Source organism: Phoca vitulina, unplaced genomic scaffold, assembly GCF_004348235.1.
Source record: "Phoca vitulina isolate PV1807 unplaced genomic scaffold, GSC_HSeal_1.0 scaffold18, whole genome shotgun sequence".
In the NCBI taxonomy this organism is placed as follows: Eukaryota; Metazoa; Chordata; class Mammalia; order Carnivora; family Phocidae; genus Phoca; species Phoca vitulina.
The window spans coordinates 31,769,066-31,785,393 of NW_022589721.1; the positions used below are offsets into that span (position 1 = coordinate 31,769,066).

A 16,328-nucleotide genomic window follows, 5' to 3' on the forward strand; every position below is an offset into this window, starting at 1 on the left:
ATTTTAATGGTTTGACAATTAAGCAAAAAAAAACACAATAATTATCATCTTAATTGACCAGTAAATCTGCCACTGGCAACATTGTATTTTCTTAAGGAAGCTGATGCTGTTTCACTCAGAAAAGCTTTCTACGGTTTCTGGCCATCTTTTGAAATTAGGCTTCCAGCCTCAAGAGCTGCACACAGCTCCTGGAGACAGGCCCAGTGGTTGACGGGCGGCCCTGGGTTCCAGCGGCAACCACCGTGTGACCCTGGGCAAGCTCCGACCTCTCTTACTCAGAGGCAAAAACAGGCACAGTGCTCACACTTGAACTTCGGCCGTGAGGCGTAAAGATGCTACGGACCGCCAAGTGGTGTGTGCCGCACGCTGCCCTCAGAGGGCAACGATGTTGCCGCACCCGGCTGAGGCTGGCGGACGACGGTTTGAACGTGGCGACGGATGGTGGGGAGCCCCTGGAAACATCATCACTACAGACCGAGCGTCCCGCATCACGTTTGGCAAAAGTGAACTTAACTCGTGGTCCCTAATTACAGAATGGATGCACCAGCCACGCCACAGACCCTCCGGAGGGAGAGATGAGTCACTCGTTCCCAGAGGACCTTCTAAGGAAGAGATCAGGAAGGTGAGACAGTACTTTCTACATCCGTTTGCTGAAATGCTGTCGTTTAAGTTGTAAGATTAGAAAGAGATCTCTAAGAAACATGGTAACGAGAGTGGTATTTCTGAGCTAAGAACACGAGCATTCCATCGAGAACCCTTTCCCACCACTCCTGAGAGCACGCTGTCCCTGCACCTGGGCTGCCGTCCCCTTGTACACCAGCCCCAGGTCCTGCTCGACATCAGCACCCCTTCCTCCAGGAAGCCTTCCCAGCCACCCCTCAACCGTTTGTGCCAGGTTTCTTCCTGCGTGCTTTCCATGCCCCTCACTGTGCATGCCAGTTGTATGTTTGTGCACCTTTACTCCACACCAACACAGAAGTGCCTCCTTCGCTCACTGGCTCACCTCCTGGCGGGGGCCTGGCACCAGCCCCACGCTCAGGGAACATGTGGAATGAATTCATAAACACTTTGGATGCCAAGAACCCAGCATGCTTCTCCATCTACCCTTCTTCTGCCGGCCTTCACACTTGACAGTGGACTTCACAGGGCTGGTCACAACTTACCGAAGGCTGCACAGAGTGCAAGGGGGAGAGGAATGGAACCGGTGCTTAACCTTCAGTCACCACTGCAAGCAGAGCCAGGGAGTCAGGCAGATGCAGAGCCCACCAAGTGGGCTGATCTTATACTCAGTTTGCTTAGCCATAAAATGCAGACAAAACCTCCCACAAAAGTACCATGAGGACTCAAGTGCCTTCACTTCCAAACACACAGGCTCAGTAACTTTGCCTTCCATTGCTTCTTCCCCTGGGAAGCATGCTGCTCCTTCGTGCTCCTGAGGACACATGCTCCTGTCCTGGGTGAGATGAGGTCACCCCTTTCTACCAGGAGGGGAGGAGCAGTGCAGGCACCCCAACAACCTAAGAGGACTTGAGTTGGTCCCTCTCCTGGAGTACGGGCCACCCTTGAAAGGAAGTCAAATGCCTCCTGATCCAGGGCTGCCTGGGTTCTGGGAGGAGCAGGAGCAAAGCCTCACGAGTCCCAGGACCGCGGCCTTTCATCCCAGAGCAGGCTGCAGGCTGGGCCATCTCCAGCAGAGCAAGTGCTCCGTCCACCCACTTCCCAGGCAGCAGTGGGAACAGCTCACGCAGGTGGACGGATGAATGAGTCACCGAGCGGCAGAGCCCAACCCTCTTCGGAGCGGCCACGCCTGGCCACCGAGAAGGCTTCTTCAGGAGGGGGCACAGCCTGAGGTACGCTGGGGACGGCTCCTCATGGGGGAAGGCAAGAGGCAGGAGACTGGTTGAGCTGAGGACTCCGGGAAGGGACAGGGCACTGAGGAGACAGCCTGGGTCCACGGGGACAGCACCCGTGGCCGAGGTCTGCAAGGCGCTTTCCGGTGCTGCCAAGTAAGGTTCAGCCACCTCTGCTTCCTCCGGCAGAACGGTCTGTGAGCACTGGGACGCCCTCCCCAGAGGCAGAGCACGCGTCTGACCTGATCCAGGCAGGGCAGAGACGTCTGCGCAGAGGAAGGGAAGTACCTCCCTGCGGCCCCACAAACACTGGGCTCCCCGGCACTCACCACCGGTTAGCGGGGACAGCAGGACCAGAGCCAGAGATGACTTCTGACCTCTGGTTTACCAGTCCCCCCGCAGGCCAGCAAGATGCCCCGTCAGGCTGGCGCCCGGCTGTGGGAGACGCCCGTCACCTCGTCACGCCAGCTCCTGTGCTGGGGGGGGGTCCCCTGTTCACACAGGCCCTGCCGGAGCACCGCAGAACAAGTTATCCAAGTATCAATATTTACTGGGTGAATACTTCATGAATGAATAAAGAATGTGTGAGCTGGGAGCATAGAGAAATGTGAATTTAAGAAAAAAGGTCAATAATGAGGATGCCTGAAGCCCAAGACTAATTTGTGATTATTTGTGAGATTGCCAACATCATTCAGCCTTCCACCGATGCGAACGATCCAGCTGAGAACAAGTTTAACGATTTATAATTTGTAACAACCGGTTTCATGTCAGTGTCATAAGACGACCAGATTTACGTCCTCTGGGATCTCAGACCACATCAAAACATCTGGACAAAGACGGTGGAGAGCAGCACAGGGCCCAGGCAGCTGTGGGTGGTGGAGACCCCAGGGGCTGCACGCATGCCCTACAAAGGAGCCAGTCCTACGCCAGGCGCCAGACCCTGGGCTTGGCCTCCGAGGCCCACGTGCAGGAGCACAGGAGCCCCCACACAGCAAATCCTCTGCAGGGGCCTAGACAGCGAGATCTCCAGGGGGGAATGCCCCCAAGTCACCGGGCCTCAAGCTTCCGGCTATCAGCCCCAGCAGTCCTGCACTACGGGCCACAGGGCCTGACCCCGCATTCACAGGCATCATTAACAATAAGCGCATTAAATGGCAACACTCTGAAGCAACCTCAGAGTGGATTAGCAACGGAAATGGATAAAGTGGTGTATTCATGCAACAAAATATAAATAGCAGTCGAAAGGAGAGAACTAGATTTATATTTATCTCCAAAGCATAATGCTGATTTAAAGTTATAAAAAGACATATTTTTAAAAAGACATACATGATATAGAACCGCTTGTCATAAAAAACTCTGAAAATAATGTTTGGTTGTAGATATAAATACAATGAAAGTAGCAAAACATGGTATGAATGATTCCATCGCCTCCAGGACCGCAATCCCCCCGAGGAGGGAGGAGAGCGGGAGGAAGATGGGGAGACAGCAAAGAGGGCTGAGCTATTCTTCCACTTATTTTTTCCAACATCGTTTTTTCCCAACGCTTTCTTATGAAAAATGTCAAAGACAATGTTGAAAGAATTCTTCCGTGAACACCCGCTATGCCCCTTGCGAGAGTCCGCACCATTAACACTATACTCTACGTGCCTCATCATCAGTCTCTCCGCTTTCCAGCCTCGTCCGTCACTCATCTTAGTTTTCAGCATTCCAGAGACCACTGCCGAGAGCATGCAGTCCTCCCGAAGCCTCCAGTGCCGCAGCTGCACTTAGAGCTCGACACTTGTGCAGTTTTCCTTTGCATGTAAAACCGACTTACAACAAAATGTACAGATCAAGTGCACATGTGCTGAATTTTAGCAAATGCAAACACACGTGGAGCCCACACGCACATATCAGGTTATACCCCAAGACCTCACCTGGAAAACCCCCACGCCACTGTCTGTTCAAACCCCACCCCAAGCTCTCCAGAGGCAAGCAACACTCTGCTTCTTCCACAGTAGACTAGTTTGCTCCTCTGGGACTTCAGGTGAATGGAGTCCCACGGTACCTGCTTTTCCCAAGGAAGCTCCCTTCACTCAGGGTTCCGTTCCTGGAAGTCACCCTACTGATGTATTAGGAATGCGCTAGGTTTGGGTGCTGAGCATCGTTACATTTGCAGGAAAAATGCCACCCTGTGTTTATCCGCTCTCCCGTAATGGACATCTGGGCTCTATTTTTTGGCTATGAGCATTCTTGTGTAGGTCTTCTTGTGAACAAACACTTAAACTTTTTCTGAATAAATTACCGGAGTTGGAACTGCTGGGCACCAAGTAGGTGTATGTTTAGTTTTGTAAGAAACCGCAGACCCTCTTCAAAGCGGCCGCACGCGTTCACATTCCCGCCGAGGCGCGTGAATTCCGGCTACTGGACCTTCACACCCACACTCGAAACTGGAGGGTCTCTTACTTCAATCATTCTGGTGAGTGTGGAGTGAATATACATTTCCCCCACTGACTCTGTTAATGTTAGCTATTTTTTAACATTTTATTTCCTTAAAATAAGAGAAAGACACAGACAATACAGAGAAGGGAAGGAGGGAGAAAGACAGACAGGAAGAGACACAGAGAGATCCGGGGCAAATAAACGCGAACAAAGGGCTTACGTCTGGGATGCGTGTGCCTGGTTTCTAAAGTGTTTTCTCCACGTGGGAAGTATTTTGCAATTAAAAATAAAAATTGTATTCCACCTCCATCTTATCCCAGCGATAATTCCGTCTCTACAGGCATGCCCCCAACATCCAAGCTGGGCTTGGAGACACAGCGGTGGATCTGGGGAGAGACCAGGCAGACAGGGTGTGCCCGGGGAAGGGGTCCCCCGACCAGAAGAGCTTCTTCCCCAAGTCAGGGAACTCTCCCCGCCTCGGGACACGCCCACGTGGCCTGGCCTCACTCCTGGTCAGCCCTCACTTCCAACTCAGCTCCTGCGAGGCCCGGCCCACGGCTGACTCTGTGCCAGGGTCTTCTGCCCTCTGGGGAATGGGCTTGGGTGGCGCTGCCCCCTCCCAGAGGTCTGAGCCGTGCCTGCCTGTCTGTGGAATTCCTTCGAGGGACTTCCTACTGATATTGACAGAGGTTCCACAATCAAGGCCAACACTTCCCAGGTAACAGCTTTAAGAACTGAAAAGGGAAGTGTTGCCCAGGTGCCTCAGGGTCCTGAGAGGGGGGGCCTGGAGGCCAGCGCCCTGCTTCCTTAGACGGATGCCGCTCGGCTTCACCCTGACTTCACACCTGCCTCCAAGTTGAAGCCACTTCAGAATCTTTCACGGAACCTGAATCATGACCGGGGTTCCTGTGAGGGGGGCCAAGCCTGCCTTCCCTCCGGGGTCTCGGAGGGAGGCTTATCGCAGCGCCCCCCAGGCGGGAGGTGGGGACACTCACCGCTGGTACTCGCCGGCGTGCAGGGTGAGCTCCTCGTTGCCGCGGGCGCGGACGGCCAGCTCGTGCTCCGTGGAGTTGAAGACATCCAGGAGCAGGTGACACTGCCGGCTGCTGCAGAGAGGACAAGAGAGAGCTGAGGGCCTCTGGAAGCCTAACGAGAGCAACTGGACGTCTTCTCTTCCCAAAAGACCTCCCACTGCTTGAGGACGGCAGAGGTGCAATTTATCACAAGGGCACGTGCCCCAGACACAAGGATCACACACGCTCACTCGGAGCTAACTGAACTCTGCAAAATGGGTTTGGGCAGCAGATCCTCCCTGGTCCTGGGGACACATGCGTCCAGCCCGGCGTGCCCCTGACAAATCAAGTGGCCCTGGGAAGGTAACCAATCGTTGGCATCACGATGTACTGGCAGTACACCATGTATTGGCAGTTCTCCAAGCCTCGTGTATGTGAGGACTAGAAACCTGACCCGGAAGTAAGACCACCGGGCGGAAAGCACGCGGCACACGGTGCCGATCAACAAACAGTGCGTCCGAGTCATGACCCCAGCAGCAGGTGCCTGCTGCCTTCTGCAGGTATGGAGCAAGGCGCTGGGCGCTGGCACGTGGAGACCCGTATCCCAGGTATGTGTGCGCACCTGCTGTGAGCCCTACACAGACTACACCTTCCTTCTCTGAAGAGCTGTGAAGATACTGCAGGTTTACTCACTCCCACCCTCCTGAAACCTCCACTCCATCACACATCTCTGGTCCAGAAGGTAAACACTAACATACTCAAGCTCCCAGTGCCCCCTGCCACAGGGAGGTCCCCAAAACAAAGTTCCAGCCAATAAGGATAGGCTTCTGGAGGCTTTTTATCCCAAGAAGACCTGTCCCCGAGAGAAGAAGGCGTTCACCCCTCAGGCTCCTTATTCCCTCCCTGCCCACCCTGCCCTGAGACGAACAGGATGCCGAGCAGCTCAGCACCCATCTGGAGGCACGGAGGCTATGGTTCTGAGTAGGGCCAGGAGGGGTCTGGGACGCCATGACGTCTTCGGTAGCTGAAGTGGCCCCTCAGAGTCCCTGGCCCTCCGGACTCATCAACTACACGTGCAGAACAAACCCCAACCACACACGCATCGTCCGTGCTAGTCCCCATTTGATAGACTCCCGTTACAGTTGGAAGGTTGCCTAAAGCTCAGCCAGTGTCTTAAATATCACGTACCCCAGCGGGCACAAGGCAAGCAATCAGTAAGTGTGTGCTGATCCGGATGGGACAGCCCTACCCATGACCAGAGCAGACACAGAAGTCAGCAACGGACGCAGAGGCCATTCTGGAGCAGGGCGAGTACTTCCTCACAGGGAAAAGAAAGACTCAGAAAAGGATCTGTGCACTGGGTCTCCTCCAGCTTACTGTGTCTTCAGAACATGACCCTCCCGAGGGCATCTCAATTCTCAAATTTACTTCTCAAGGCTTTGTCGGAGCAAAGGGAGGGAGGAGGGCAAACGGCCCCGTGTGCTGGGGTTGCCGGCTCTTCATTTCATCTCGACGCCCTCGAGGCTTCCTCCCCAGACCCGCGCACAGGTAAGGAAAGTGATGCTCAGCACATGGCTACAGCACCAGTAAGGTGACCGACACCGCAGACTCAGAACTCAAAATCCTGTGCTTTTCATGTAGATGGAAACAAATGTTCCGAACCTTGTGGTCTGCTCTTTCCAGGGAAGGGAACTGAGGTGGAGAAGCGGGCAGTGCCCTGGCAGAGCACACGCACACACGAGCACACGCCCATCATCACCATCAGAGGCCACAGGGCATCTGTAAACGCCGACTGTTCAAGACGTGAACACATAACCCACGTGCAGGGGAGGAAGGTAGGGCAGCAGCTCTCTCGTTTCTGCTGCTCACTGCTGTGAGGTGTTGCATCACACGTCCTCAGAAAAGCAGGCTCACGCTGGTTGATTCTAGGTTCTTTGGGTGGGAGTGTTTCCCCCAGAGGTTCAGCACTTGGAAAATATTCATTAGCTCTGACAGCTGCGTACAAGAGGCCTCTTCACTCGGCTCACAGAAAAATGAGCTTTCAAGAATGAAGATCTATTTCTGCCTTTGTCATAACTTCATGAAATCTTTAATCACAGCAAAATCTTTCATCAGGAATGGGAATTCGTAAAACATTTATCAGAGGAGGAAAATTGAAGTGATTTTTAAAAGCAGGGAAGAAAAGACTCAAATATATGTTGTTTTCACTCACAGAATGTAACAGCTAGAAAACTGCACAGGAATGAGCAACAGAACATCACACTTTTTTGTCCTCTATTTCTTCTGACTCACTGAGTGTGGGGGCCTCCTGATCCAGTGTTTCTGTTCCTCCTAATTGTTGGCATCACGATGTACTGGCAGATCTCTGCTTTCTATCCATCGCTCATAAATTAATTCCCTTTCCTAAACTCCAAAAGGAGCATTTTGTACCCACCATAATGTCTTTTACTCTGTGTATCTTTCTGCATCACTTTGGATGATCTTCTTAAGTTTTATACTCCATCTGAGCTTACCGTTACTTTTAATTCTAGCTTACTTTGTTTTGTTTTGTTTTTTTTCTGGTTCCATCCTTCTGAAGTATAGGGAAACCCAGGAAAGCTTCCTGGAAGAACTAGATTGGAGCAAGTCTTAGAAGGACAGGCCCACCTGCCTGGGAAGGGGACGATGATGTCCAGGCAAAGAGAGCGGTGCCTGTGAACCCACCTCCATCGAGTACGTGTGCACTGCCTCCTCTGTTGAGAACTGGGAGCTGTGTTAGTTCCTCTAACAAACACAACACCTCCTGAGCACTGCTATGTGCCAGGGACCATGCCAGGCTCTAGGAATGTGGAGGCGAACAAGAAAAATGGATCGTCACTTTCATGGAAATCACACTCTTGTGACGAGAGAAGCCTGGGAAAGATGAGGTGAGTTTACAAAATAAAATGTTTAGTCACTTTGTAAAGTGAGGCAAAATACATTCTAAAGGTTGTTAAATAGCAGGTAAAGAAACATCCATACAGCCAATAACATTTTTTTTTAAAAGATTTTATTTATTTATTTGACAGAGAGAGAGAGAGAGAGAGAGAGACAGCGAGAGAGGGAACGCAAGCAGGGGGAGTGGGAGAGGGAGAAGCAGGCTTCCCGCCGAGCAGGGAGCCCGATGTGGGGCTCGATCCCAGGACCCTGGGATCATGACCTGAGCTGAAGGCAGGCGCTTAACAACTGAGCCACCCAGGCGCCCCCAGCCAATAACATTCTTATATATCAACTAAAAGCAGTTATAAAAGAATTTTTCAAGAAAATATATTTATAATAAGAATGCATTTAGGAATAAATCTTTTTAAAAATGTTTGCAGAATGTTTATGGAGAATAGTTTTAAAGTTTTTGGTAATGGTATGAAAGACAATGAATAAACACAGAAATGTATTATGCTCAAGGATGGGAAGACAATATGTTTAAATAAGTCACCTCTTTTGAAATGTCTATAAATTCAATGAAACTCAATACAAAATCCCAACAGTTTCAGTCAAAAAGTTGACACACTGATTCTAAAATTTTTATGTAAGACCAAAGGGCCAAGAACATACAGAACAATGGTCAGGAAGATGTTTGGAAAGGACTTGGCCAACCAGATGTCAAGAGCTGTTATAAAGCTGTAGTAATGAAGGTACTGCTCGGGGCAAGGATACATAAATACATGGGAAAAAACAGCCTAAAACAGATCCATGAATATAAGGCAACTAGATATACGACTGAAGTAGCAGTACTGGTTAATGAGAAGATTCAATAAATAGTGCTGGTACATATGATTAGGCAGACACACAGAGAAATGATATCCCTACCTCACACCAAAACAAAAATAAATTTCAAATAGATTGAATAACTAAATGTTAAACAAAATAAATTTCAAATAGAGCATATAACTAAATGTCTAAATCCTTTAGAAGAAAATATAGGTAAACCTAAATCCAAAAATATCAAGAATTACATTAAATATAAATGGCCTAAACATTATAATTAATAGAGACGGTCAGAAAAGACTAAGAAAACAAGATTGAACCATATGTCACCTAGAATAAATCCACTTTAAATATAATGATATAGATAGGCTAAAAGTACAAGAATGGAAAAAATATGCCAAACAAACTAATTATAAAAACAAAACAAAACCCTGGAGTATTATATTAGTATTAGATACTTCAGGGTGTACTTTCAGAGCAGGGAAAATAAGCAGAGATAAAGAGGTAAGTCATATAATGATAAAAGCATTAATTCACCAAGAATACATAGTAATTCTTAACATAAATCCACCTAGCTACAGAAGCTTCAAAAATACATGAAGAAAAAACTGAGAGAACTGATAGGAGAAATGCACACAATCACAGAGTTGAAGACTTCACTCCTCTCTTAGCAATCTGACATAGCAAGTAGACACAAAGCAGCAAGGGTATAGAAGAAACAACCCCATCAACCACCTGGATCTGACTGACACTGACAGAACATTCCATCCAACAGCAACAGAACACACATACTTCTCAAGCATTCAGCAACATTCACCAGGAGATAGACCCTATTCTAGGCCATGAAAAAAAAATTCCTAATGAAAACTATGTTCACAAAAGCACTATACAAAGGTATTTATAGCAGCTCTATTCATAATCACAAAAAGCTAGGAGCAATCCAAAATGTCCTTCAGCTAGTGAGAGAATTCACAAACTAGGGTATACCTATACAGTGGAAATCTCCTCAGCAATAAAAAAAAAATCAAACTATTGATATATTCAACAATACGGGATAGACCTCAAAATCAATGAGGTCAGTGAAAAACCTCACTTTCAAAAGTTTATATATAGCATGATTCCATTTATATAACATTCTGGGAAAGTCAAGACCGAGATGGAGAACAGATCAGTGGTCACCTGTTCAGGAGTGGGGCAGGGTAAGATTATAAGGGGTAGTACGAGGAACAAATTTTTGGGGGGGGGGTGATAGAACTGTTTTTTATCCTGATTGTGGTAAATACATAAACCTGCAAATGACTTAGAACTCATAAAACTGTACACCAGAAAGTCAATTTTATTGTATGTCAATTTACATTTTTTTAATTGATGCAATTAAAAACTTAACATCATGATGAGTCTGATGAGCCTTAGTGCATAAAATCTGTTGTGAATACAAGTTTCGTAGCTTGATGGCTGTAACGTCTTAAGCAAGTCATTTAATTTCTGAGCCTCAGTTTCCCCAAGGGGGACAAGAATGCCTTTATCATAAAATTATGAGGAGGCTCTAATGGAAAAATAGGTGAAAGTGCCTTGTTAAACTACAAGGAGGAAAAAACTCAAGCAGAGTACTACACAGACATGAGAGGTGGTGCTTTTATCAGCTCGGTAGCTGTCAGAGGCACAGCAAAGGGAAAGCACACAACCCTGCCAACAGAGCAATCCTGCCTAATTATTCAATATTGACTCAGCTCAAAGTGAGCATGAGAAATTCCCAAGCCAAGGTCTGAGTCTATCTAAAAACCGTCATGCCTCCACCAGAAAGTAAGTGGGGCTCTTGCTCTCCTCAATCCTTCAGAATCTGGGCAATATCTCTGGGGCTGCCCAGGCTCCAAACGTTAATGCTCAGTCATCCCAAGGAATGCAGTCAAGTGAGCAAACACAAAACCAAAACATGCAGGGATGGCCACATACACTGGTGGCCAAATTCATGTGGTCTTTTATCAAAATTCTACAAGCCTTATTTTCTCAATCTGTCTTTTCAGAAAAAAAAAAAAAAAAAGTCCCCAGTTTGAGTATGGCATGAAGTATCTCTGTTTCTAACTTTTCAGTTAGTAAGTTCTTAAATACTGTTTTAAAAACTTCCCTATAAGAGAAGCAATTTGGGATGGTCATAATTACAAAGACACAGAATAATAAATGTCACCAAGACTGTGCAGAAACTGGAACCCTCAAATACAAATGCAAAATGATGCAGCCACTTTGCATAACAGTCTGGCAGTTCCCTAAATGATTAAATATAGAGTTACTGTATGATCCAATAATTCCACTCCTAGGTATACCCAGGAGAAATAAAAACAATGTCCACACAAAAACTTGTACATAAATATTCAAAACAGTATTATTCCTAATGGCCCCAAAATGGAATCAACCCAAATGTCCATCAACTAATGAATGGACCAACAAAATGGAGGATATCCGCATAATGGAATATTATTCAGCTCTAAAAACGAAAAGCATGATGATACTTCACTATGGGCGAACCTTAAAAACATTATGCTAAGAGAAAGAAGACAGTCACATACTGTGTAATTCCAGTTCTATAAACCATTTAGACCAGACAAATCTGCAGAGACAGAGAAGAGATTTGCAGTTGTCTGGGATGGGGGATAGGAGTCACTGGTAATGGGTACAGGGCTTCTTTTGGGAGGATGGGAAGTTCTAAATTTAGACTGTGGTGATGACTAAACAACTCTGAATCTACTAAAAACACTAAATTACAGTTTAAATGGGGGGACTGTATGGTATGTAAAGGATGTTTCAATAAAGATGCTTAAATAGAAAGCAACCATTTGAGAGGCTGAGCGCTCCAAGAAACATGCTCACGGCTCGGTCACAGCACCGTTTCATCTTCCAACAGACCAGCACCGCACCACAGCGGCTGTGAAGACCCCACCACTCAGTGTCCGTTCCATCGCCTAATCTGTACTCATAAGACCCCACGGGTAAGAGACAGGAGCAAGAAGAGTGTGAGACAGCCTCGGGTGACTGTCACCAGGTATGTGAGCTGGGCACGTCAAGACACCTGTGCCTCACAAAGATAACGCATAATGATGAGCACGTCCAATGTGGCTTTTCATTTTCTGGGAATGATGACAAGCTGAATTCAAACAGGATTGCTTATAGAAAAGTACTTGCAAATAACTACCTGAAATCACTTCATGCGTCACCATTTGAGATTCACTTTACAATGATTAAACAAACCAGGAAAACTTTAAAAATGCAAAATGCAAGAATTCTAAACATAAGGTTGCAAAGAAACTTTGGCCAACTGTGCTTTTATAGCATCTACCTTTACTCATATGTTCAATCCCTAAATCAAACATGACGTAGGCACTTTTTTTAAAAGATTTTTTTTATTTATTTGAGAGAGAGCACATGAGCAGGGGGAGAGAGAGAGGGAGAAGCAGACTCCCCGCGGAGCAGGGAGCCCGACACCAAGCTCCATCTCAGGACCCCAAGATCACGACCGGAGCCGAAGGCAGATGCTCAACCGACTGAGCCACCCAGGCGCCCCGTGACATAGGCACTATTAACTGAAGTTTATAAATGACACTTTTAAAATATATTAGTGTATATTATCTGTTAAATAGAAAAACTTTAACTGTCTTTAGTATAAGTATAGTGTTATAAAATGAACAACAATATGCAACATTTAATGATATAGTCATCTATGATAAAATATGGATCACTTAAAACTATTGATTTTAATAATAGTTTACGTATCAGTAAGACATAAAAGTCCACTCAAGATACACCTGTGAGCAGAAACAGAAAACTGGGAGGAAGTCCCTGGGAGGTGGTGCACCCGGAACCAGACAGCATGAACTACGGAGTCAGCGTCAGTCTCGATGTTATTATGTCCAGCTGCTCTGGCCCACGACAGGCTCGGTCCCACCTCCTGGCCTCTATAGGTCTGTAGTATGTTAGTAGCTGGAAAGACGATGCAAGGTGTGCTCATCATTTCAGAGGACGCAAGCCAACAGCTGTTGGGGGGAGGGGTGGCTGAAGCTCCCTCTACCCTGACGTGCTAACTACTGATGGCCACGGCACCTGGAGGCACGGGGGCTGTGTGTGGTGGGCAACACCAGCCAGACAGGTTCTTCAAGAAGCAAGGCAGCCCTCCTCACGGCCCCCGGGCACTCCGCACAGCACTCCCACAGCACTCCGCACAGCCCGGCCTTGGGGACTCCCAGGGAGGTGGCGCAGAGGCAGTGGCGGGCTGCCCTGTCTCATGGCCCGCACCATGGGTTCACTGGCTGGACCACCCTCTGCGTCTCTCACGAGGCAACAAGGCGAGTCCCCCACCCTGGGCTTGACCATCCTCCTGGAGGATCTGAGATGGGAAGCAACCACCAAGAGCAGTGTCTGAACGATACGAGCCCCCCGGAGGGAGGAGGGCCACCCCTGCTGCAGACGGAGCAGGGCCCTCCTGGGCACGGACACCAGAGTGAGCAGGACGCACACTCTCTAGAAGGCCTTTATTTGGGAACCAGTCCTCTCATGGCCTACTACATCTCGTTGACATTAAATACCTTGCTATTACCTGTAAGTTGAAAAAAAATTGCCAAGTTCATTAAATATTACAAAGGAGTCTTAATTTGGCACTTAAAGTAATTCTTTTCAATATTTATTTTCTACATTTCCCAACTGCAGACCTATTTTATATCCTACTGGGGAAGATGGGATGTGGGCTGCACGGGATCACCCTGTACATTTTTTGCAACTTCCTGTGAATCTATAACTATTTCAAAATAAATTGAAAAAACACTGACATGGGGTCCGAATCAGACCAACAGAATTCCAAACATCATTTCATCTTGTGTCATCTCAGAAGAGGAGGAGGAAAGAGTCTTTTGCTCCCTAGGTGTAACTGGTCATAAAGACTCATGTGCGGAAGATGAAGCTGCTCTCTGGGGCTTGCTGGGCAGGCGGGGCCAAGCCAGGCTAAGACACACCCCATCAGCAGCCGCTGAGATCCACACCAGCGCCCCACCGTGCCTCTGGGTGTGCCCCCCTCTGGCCATTGCTTCCCATCACAGGGGATGACAGAACTGTCCTGTCCCCACGTCCCCCAAAAAACTCCTGTCGTACCTCCTGTAACCATCCTCAAAGTTCACACCACGCACTGTTCACATCCCCAGTGTGATATTTATTTAACAATTCCATTGAGTACTGACTGCTTATTTTATTGGCTAGGTGCTACCGAGACAGCGGTGAGTCCAGAAGCGCTCGCCTTCAGGGACCTGGCGGTAAGGTGGGAACAGGCAGACAGACCGCTCACATATGTTGAGGGGAGGGACATCCCAAGGAAGCCGGTAGGGCCTGCTGCAGCAAGGTCGTTACGTGTTCAGGTGACCGACTCATCCCTTCATCCCTACAATCTGGCACACAGTTGGAACATGCACGTGCACACACAAGCAAGAAAATGCCAACCAACCCTTTGCAATGATCTACCTCCTGTCAGCACTACCTTAGTACTTGAGAGACATTTTTAAAACCTTACCACAACTCTGCAAGATCAATGTTATCTCTGTCTCAAGCTAAAGCAATAGAAATGATTTGCTCAAGACCACAGTGCAAATAAGCAGCAGAATCAAAATTTGAAATCAGATACAGGTACATTTCCTTCTGAATCCTGGTGCTTGTTAAAATTCTAAATTCTTGTTTACTTAAGACCAACTTAATAAATAAATGTAGCAACTTGAAAAAGATCTACCATGATAAAACCCAACATTAAGATTGCTTTTATTATGGGTCTGTGAGCACATGTTCCCCACAGAGTTGAGCTGTCTTACCCCATGGGGGGAAATGGAATTTTTCTAAATGGTCAGGGATAAGTGCTGCGATGTGTCAAGTGGTATGATTTCTATTAATAATGTAATAATGATTACACCCTACGCCCTGCTCAGAGGAGAGTATTTTTCACATAGCTCCGAGCAGCAATGTATGAGATTGGATCATTTATTTTAACAGGCTAGAAAGAAATTGCTCCTCAGGCGAGAAGGCTGGGCACTGAGACAGGGGCGGCATGGCCCGATCCATTTCAATCTGGTCCCTGACAACATACCAGCCAGCTTTGTGAATCTCAAAGTAATTGATCTCCTAAATAAAAGTCAGCTGAGACCTATGTACACCCGTGAGGGAGAAGCGGGGAGAAGAGCCATGAAATTCCACCCCCATCTACACTGTGCTTTGGTGTCAAGAACGCACCTGCCTCCTGTCATAACATGCTTCTACCATCAGCCCAGTGAGGCGAGCAGGGCCACGGGGAGAGCTCCAGTCAGGGGCAGGAAGGCGGACCTGGGAGAGCTGGCTGCCTCCAAAGACAGGGGGGTGGGGGGGTAAGGGGCCGAATGAAGGACTGCGCACTCCCAGTTCAGAGGACAGCTGACAGAAAGCATGGGCTTTTGTGCCAAGAAGACCCTAATGCACACCATATCGCCTCCACTCATGGATGTGCGGCTCAGTCTACGGCCACGTCTCCAAAGAGCAATGCCCACTTCAAAGGGTTCTCTGGAGTTTAATGGGACACTGAGCCCAACAGACCCAGGACACTCCCTAGAATACAGTAGGCCCTGAATAAATAGGATTTCCCTTCCCCCTTTCTCTCCCGAAACACTAACATTTGAAAATTACCAGTGAGAAGAACTGCATAAATTATCAATATTCATGACAGAAGCAGATACACAAACAATCCCAAGGAGCAAAACAACTTAATACCCATTTGTATTTTGGTTTTAGAGTAGAGTAGGCTCTGTTTATGCCAGTAACAGTTATCTTTTGATGTCTTTATGGCTTCCTTTTGCACCAGAATCAGCCTGAATCTCCACCCAGGCTCCGTGTACGGTGGGCCACCCAGCGGCCTGTGCTGCAGGGGCCTGGTAGCCATGACACACAGATGCCAGTCCGTCGCCAGCAAGCTGTGCGGACGCAGACTAAATCACATACCCTCTCTGGACCTCATTTATAATGCAAATGTGTTGAAATAAGCCATCTCTGGGGATGCTTGACTCTAAAATGACATGACGCTAACAGAAAAATCTTCATCTCTGAGCAAGATGAAAAATAATGAATTCACAATACACTGTGTCACATCAAATTCAATAAAGTGCAAAAACTGAGTGCCCAAATTAAATGCATGATAATTCTGCTATATTCCAGGCCATGCAATTTATATGGGTCTCTAAGGAAAATAGAGCTTAAATAATTTTTTTAAGTCATGCCTTTTACACAAGAGACACCTGAATAAATGTAGTCTTGGTATTTTACATCTTCAGAT

At 47.7% G+C, this 16,328-nt stretch overlaps 1 protein-coding gene across 5 annotated transcripts in view; it reads right to left on the minus strand.

Moving 5' to 3' along the window:
- The window catches only part of TRAPPC9 (trafficking protein particle complex 9), a 542,203-nt gene that overhangs the window by 187,370 nt on the left and 338,505 nt on the right, over positions 1–16,328 (minus strand). For 4 of the 5 annotated variants that reach the window (XM_032415641.1, XM_032415638.1, XM_032415639.1 and 1 more), the window contains one exon: positions 5,267–5,377. In XM_032415641.1, the coding sequence (XP_032271532.1) occupies positions 5,267–5,377 (111 nt within the window). The remainder of the gene's footprint in view (positions 1–5,266; positions 5,378–16,328) is intronic. The other variant, XM_032415640.1, reaches the window with a different exon arrangement.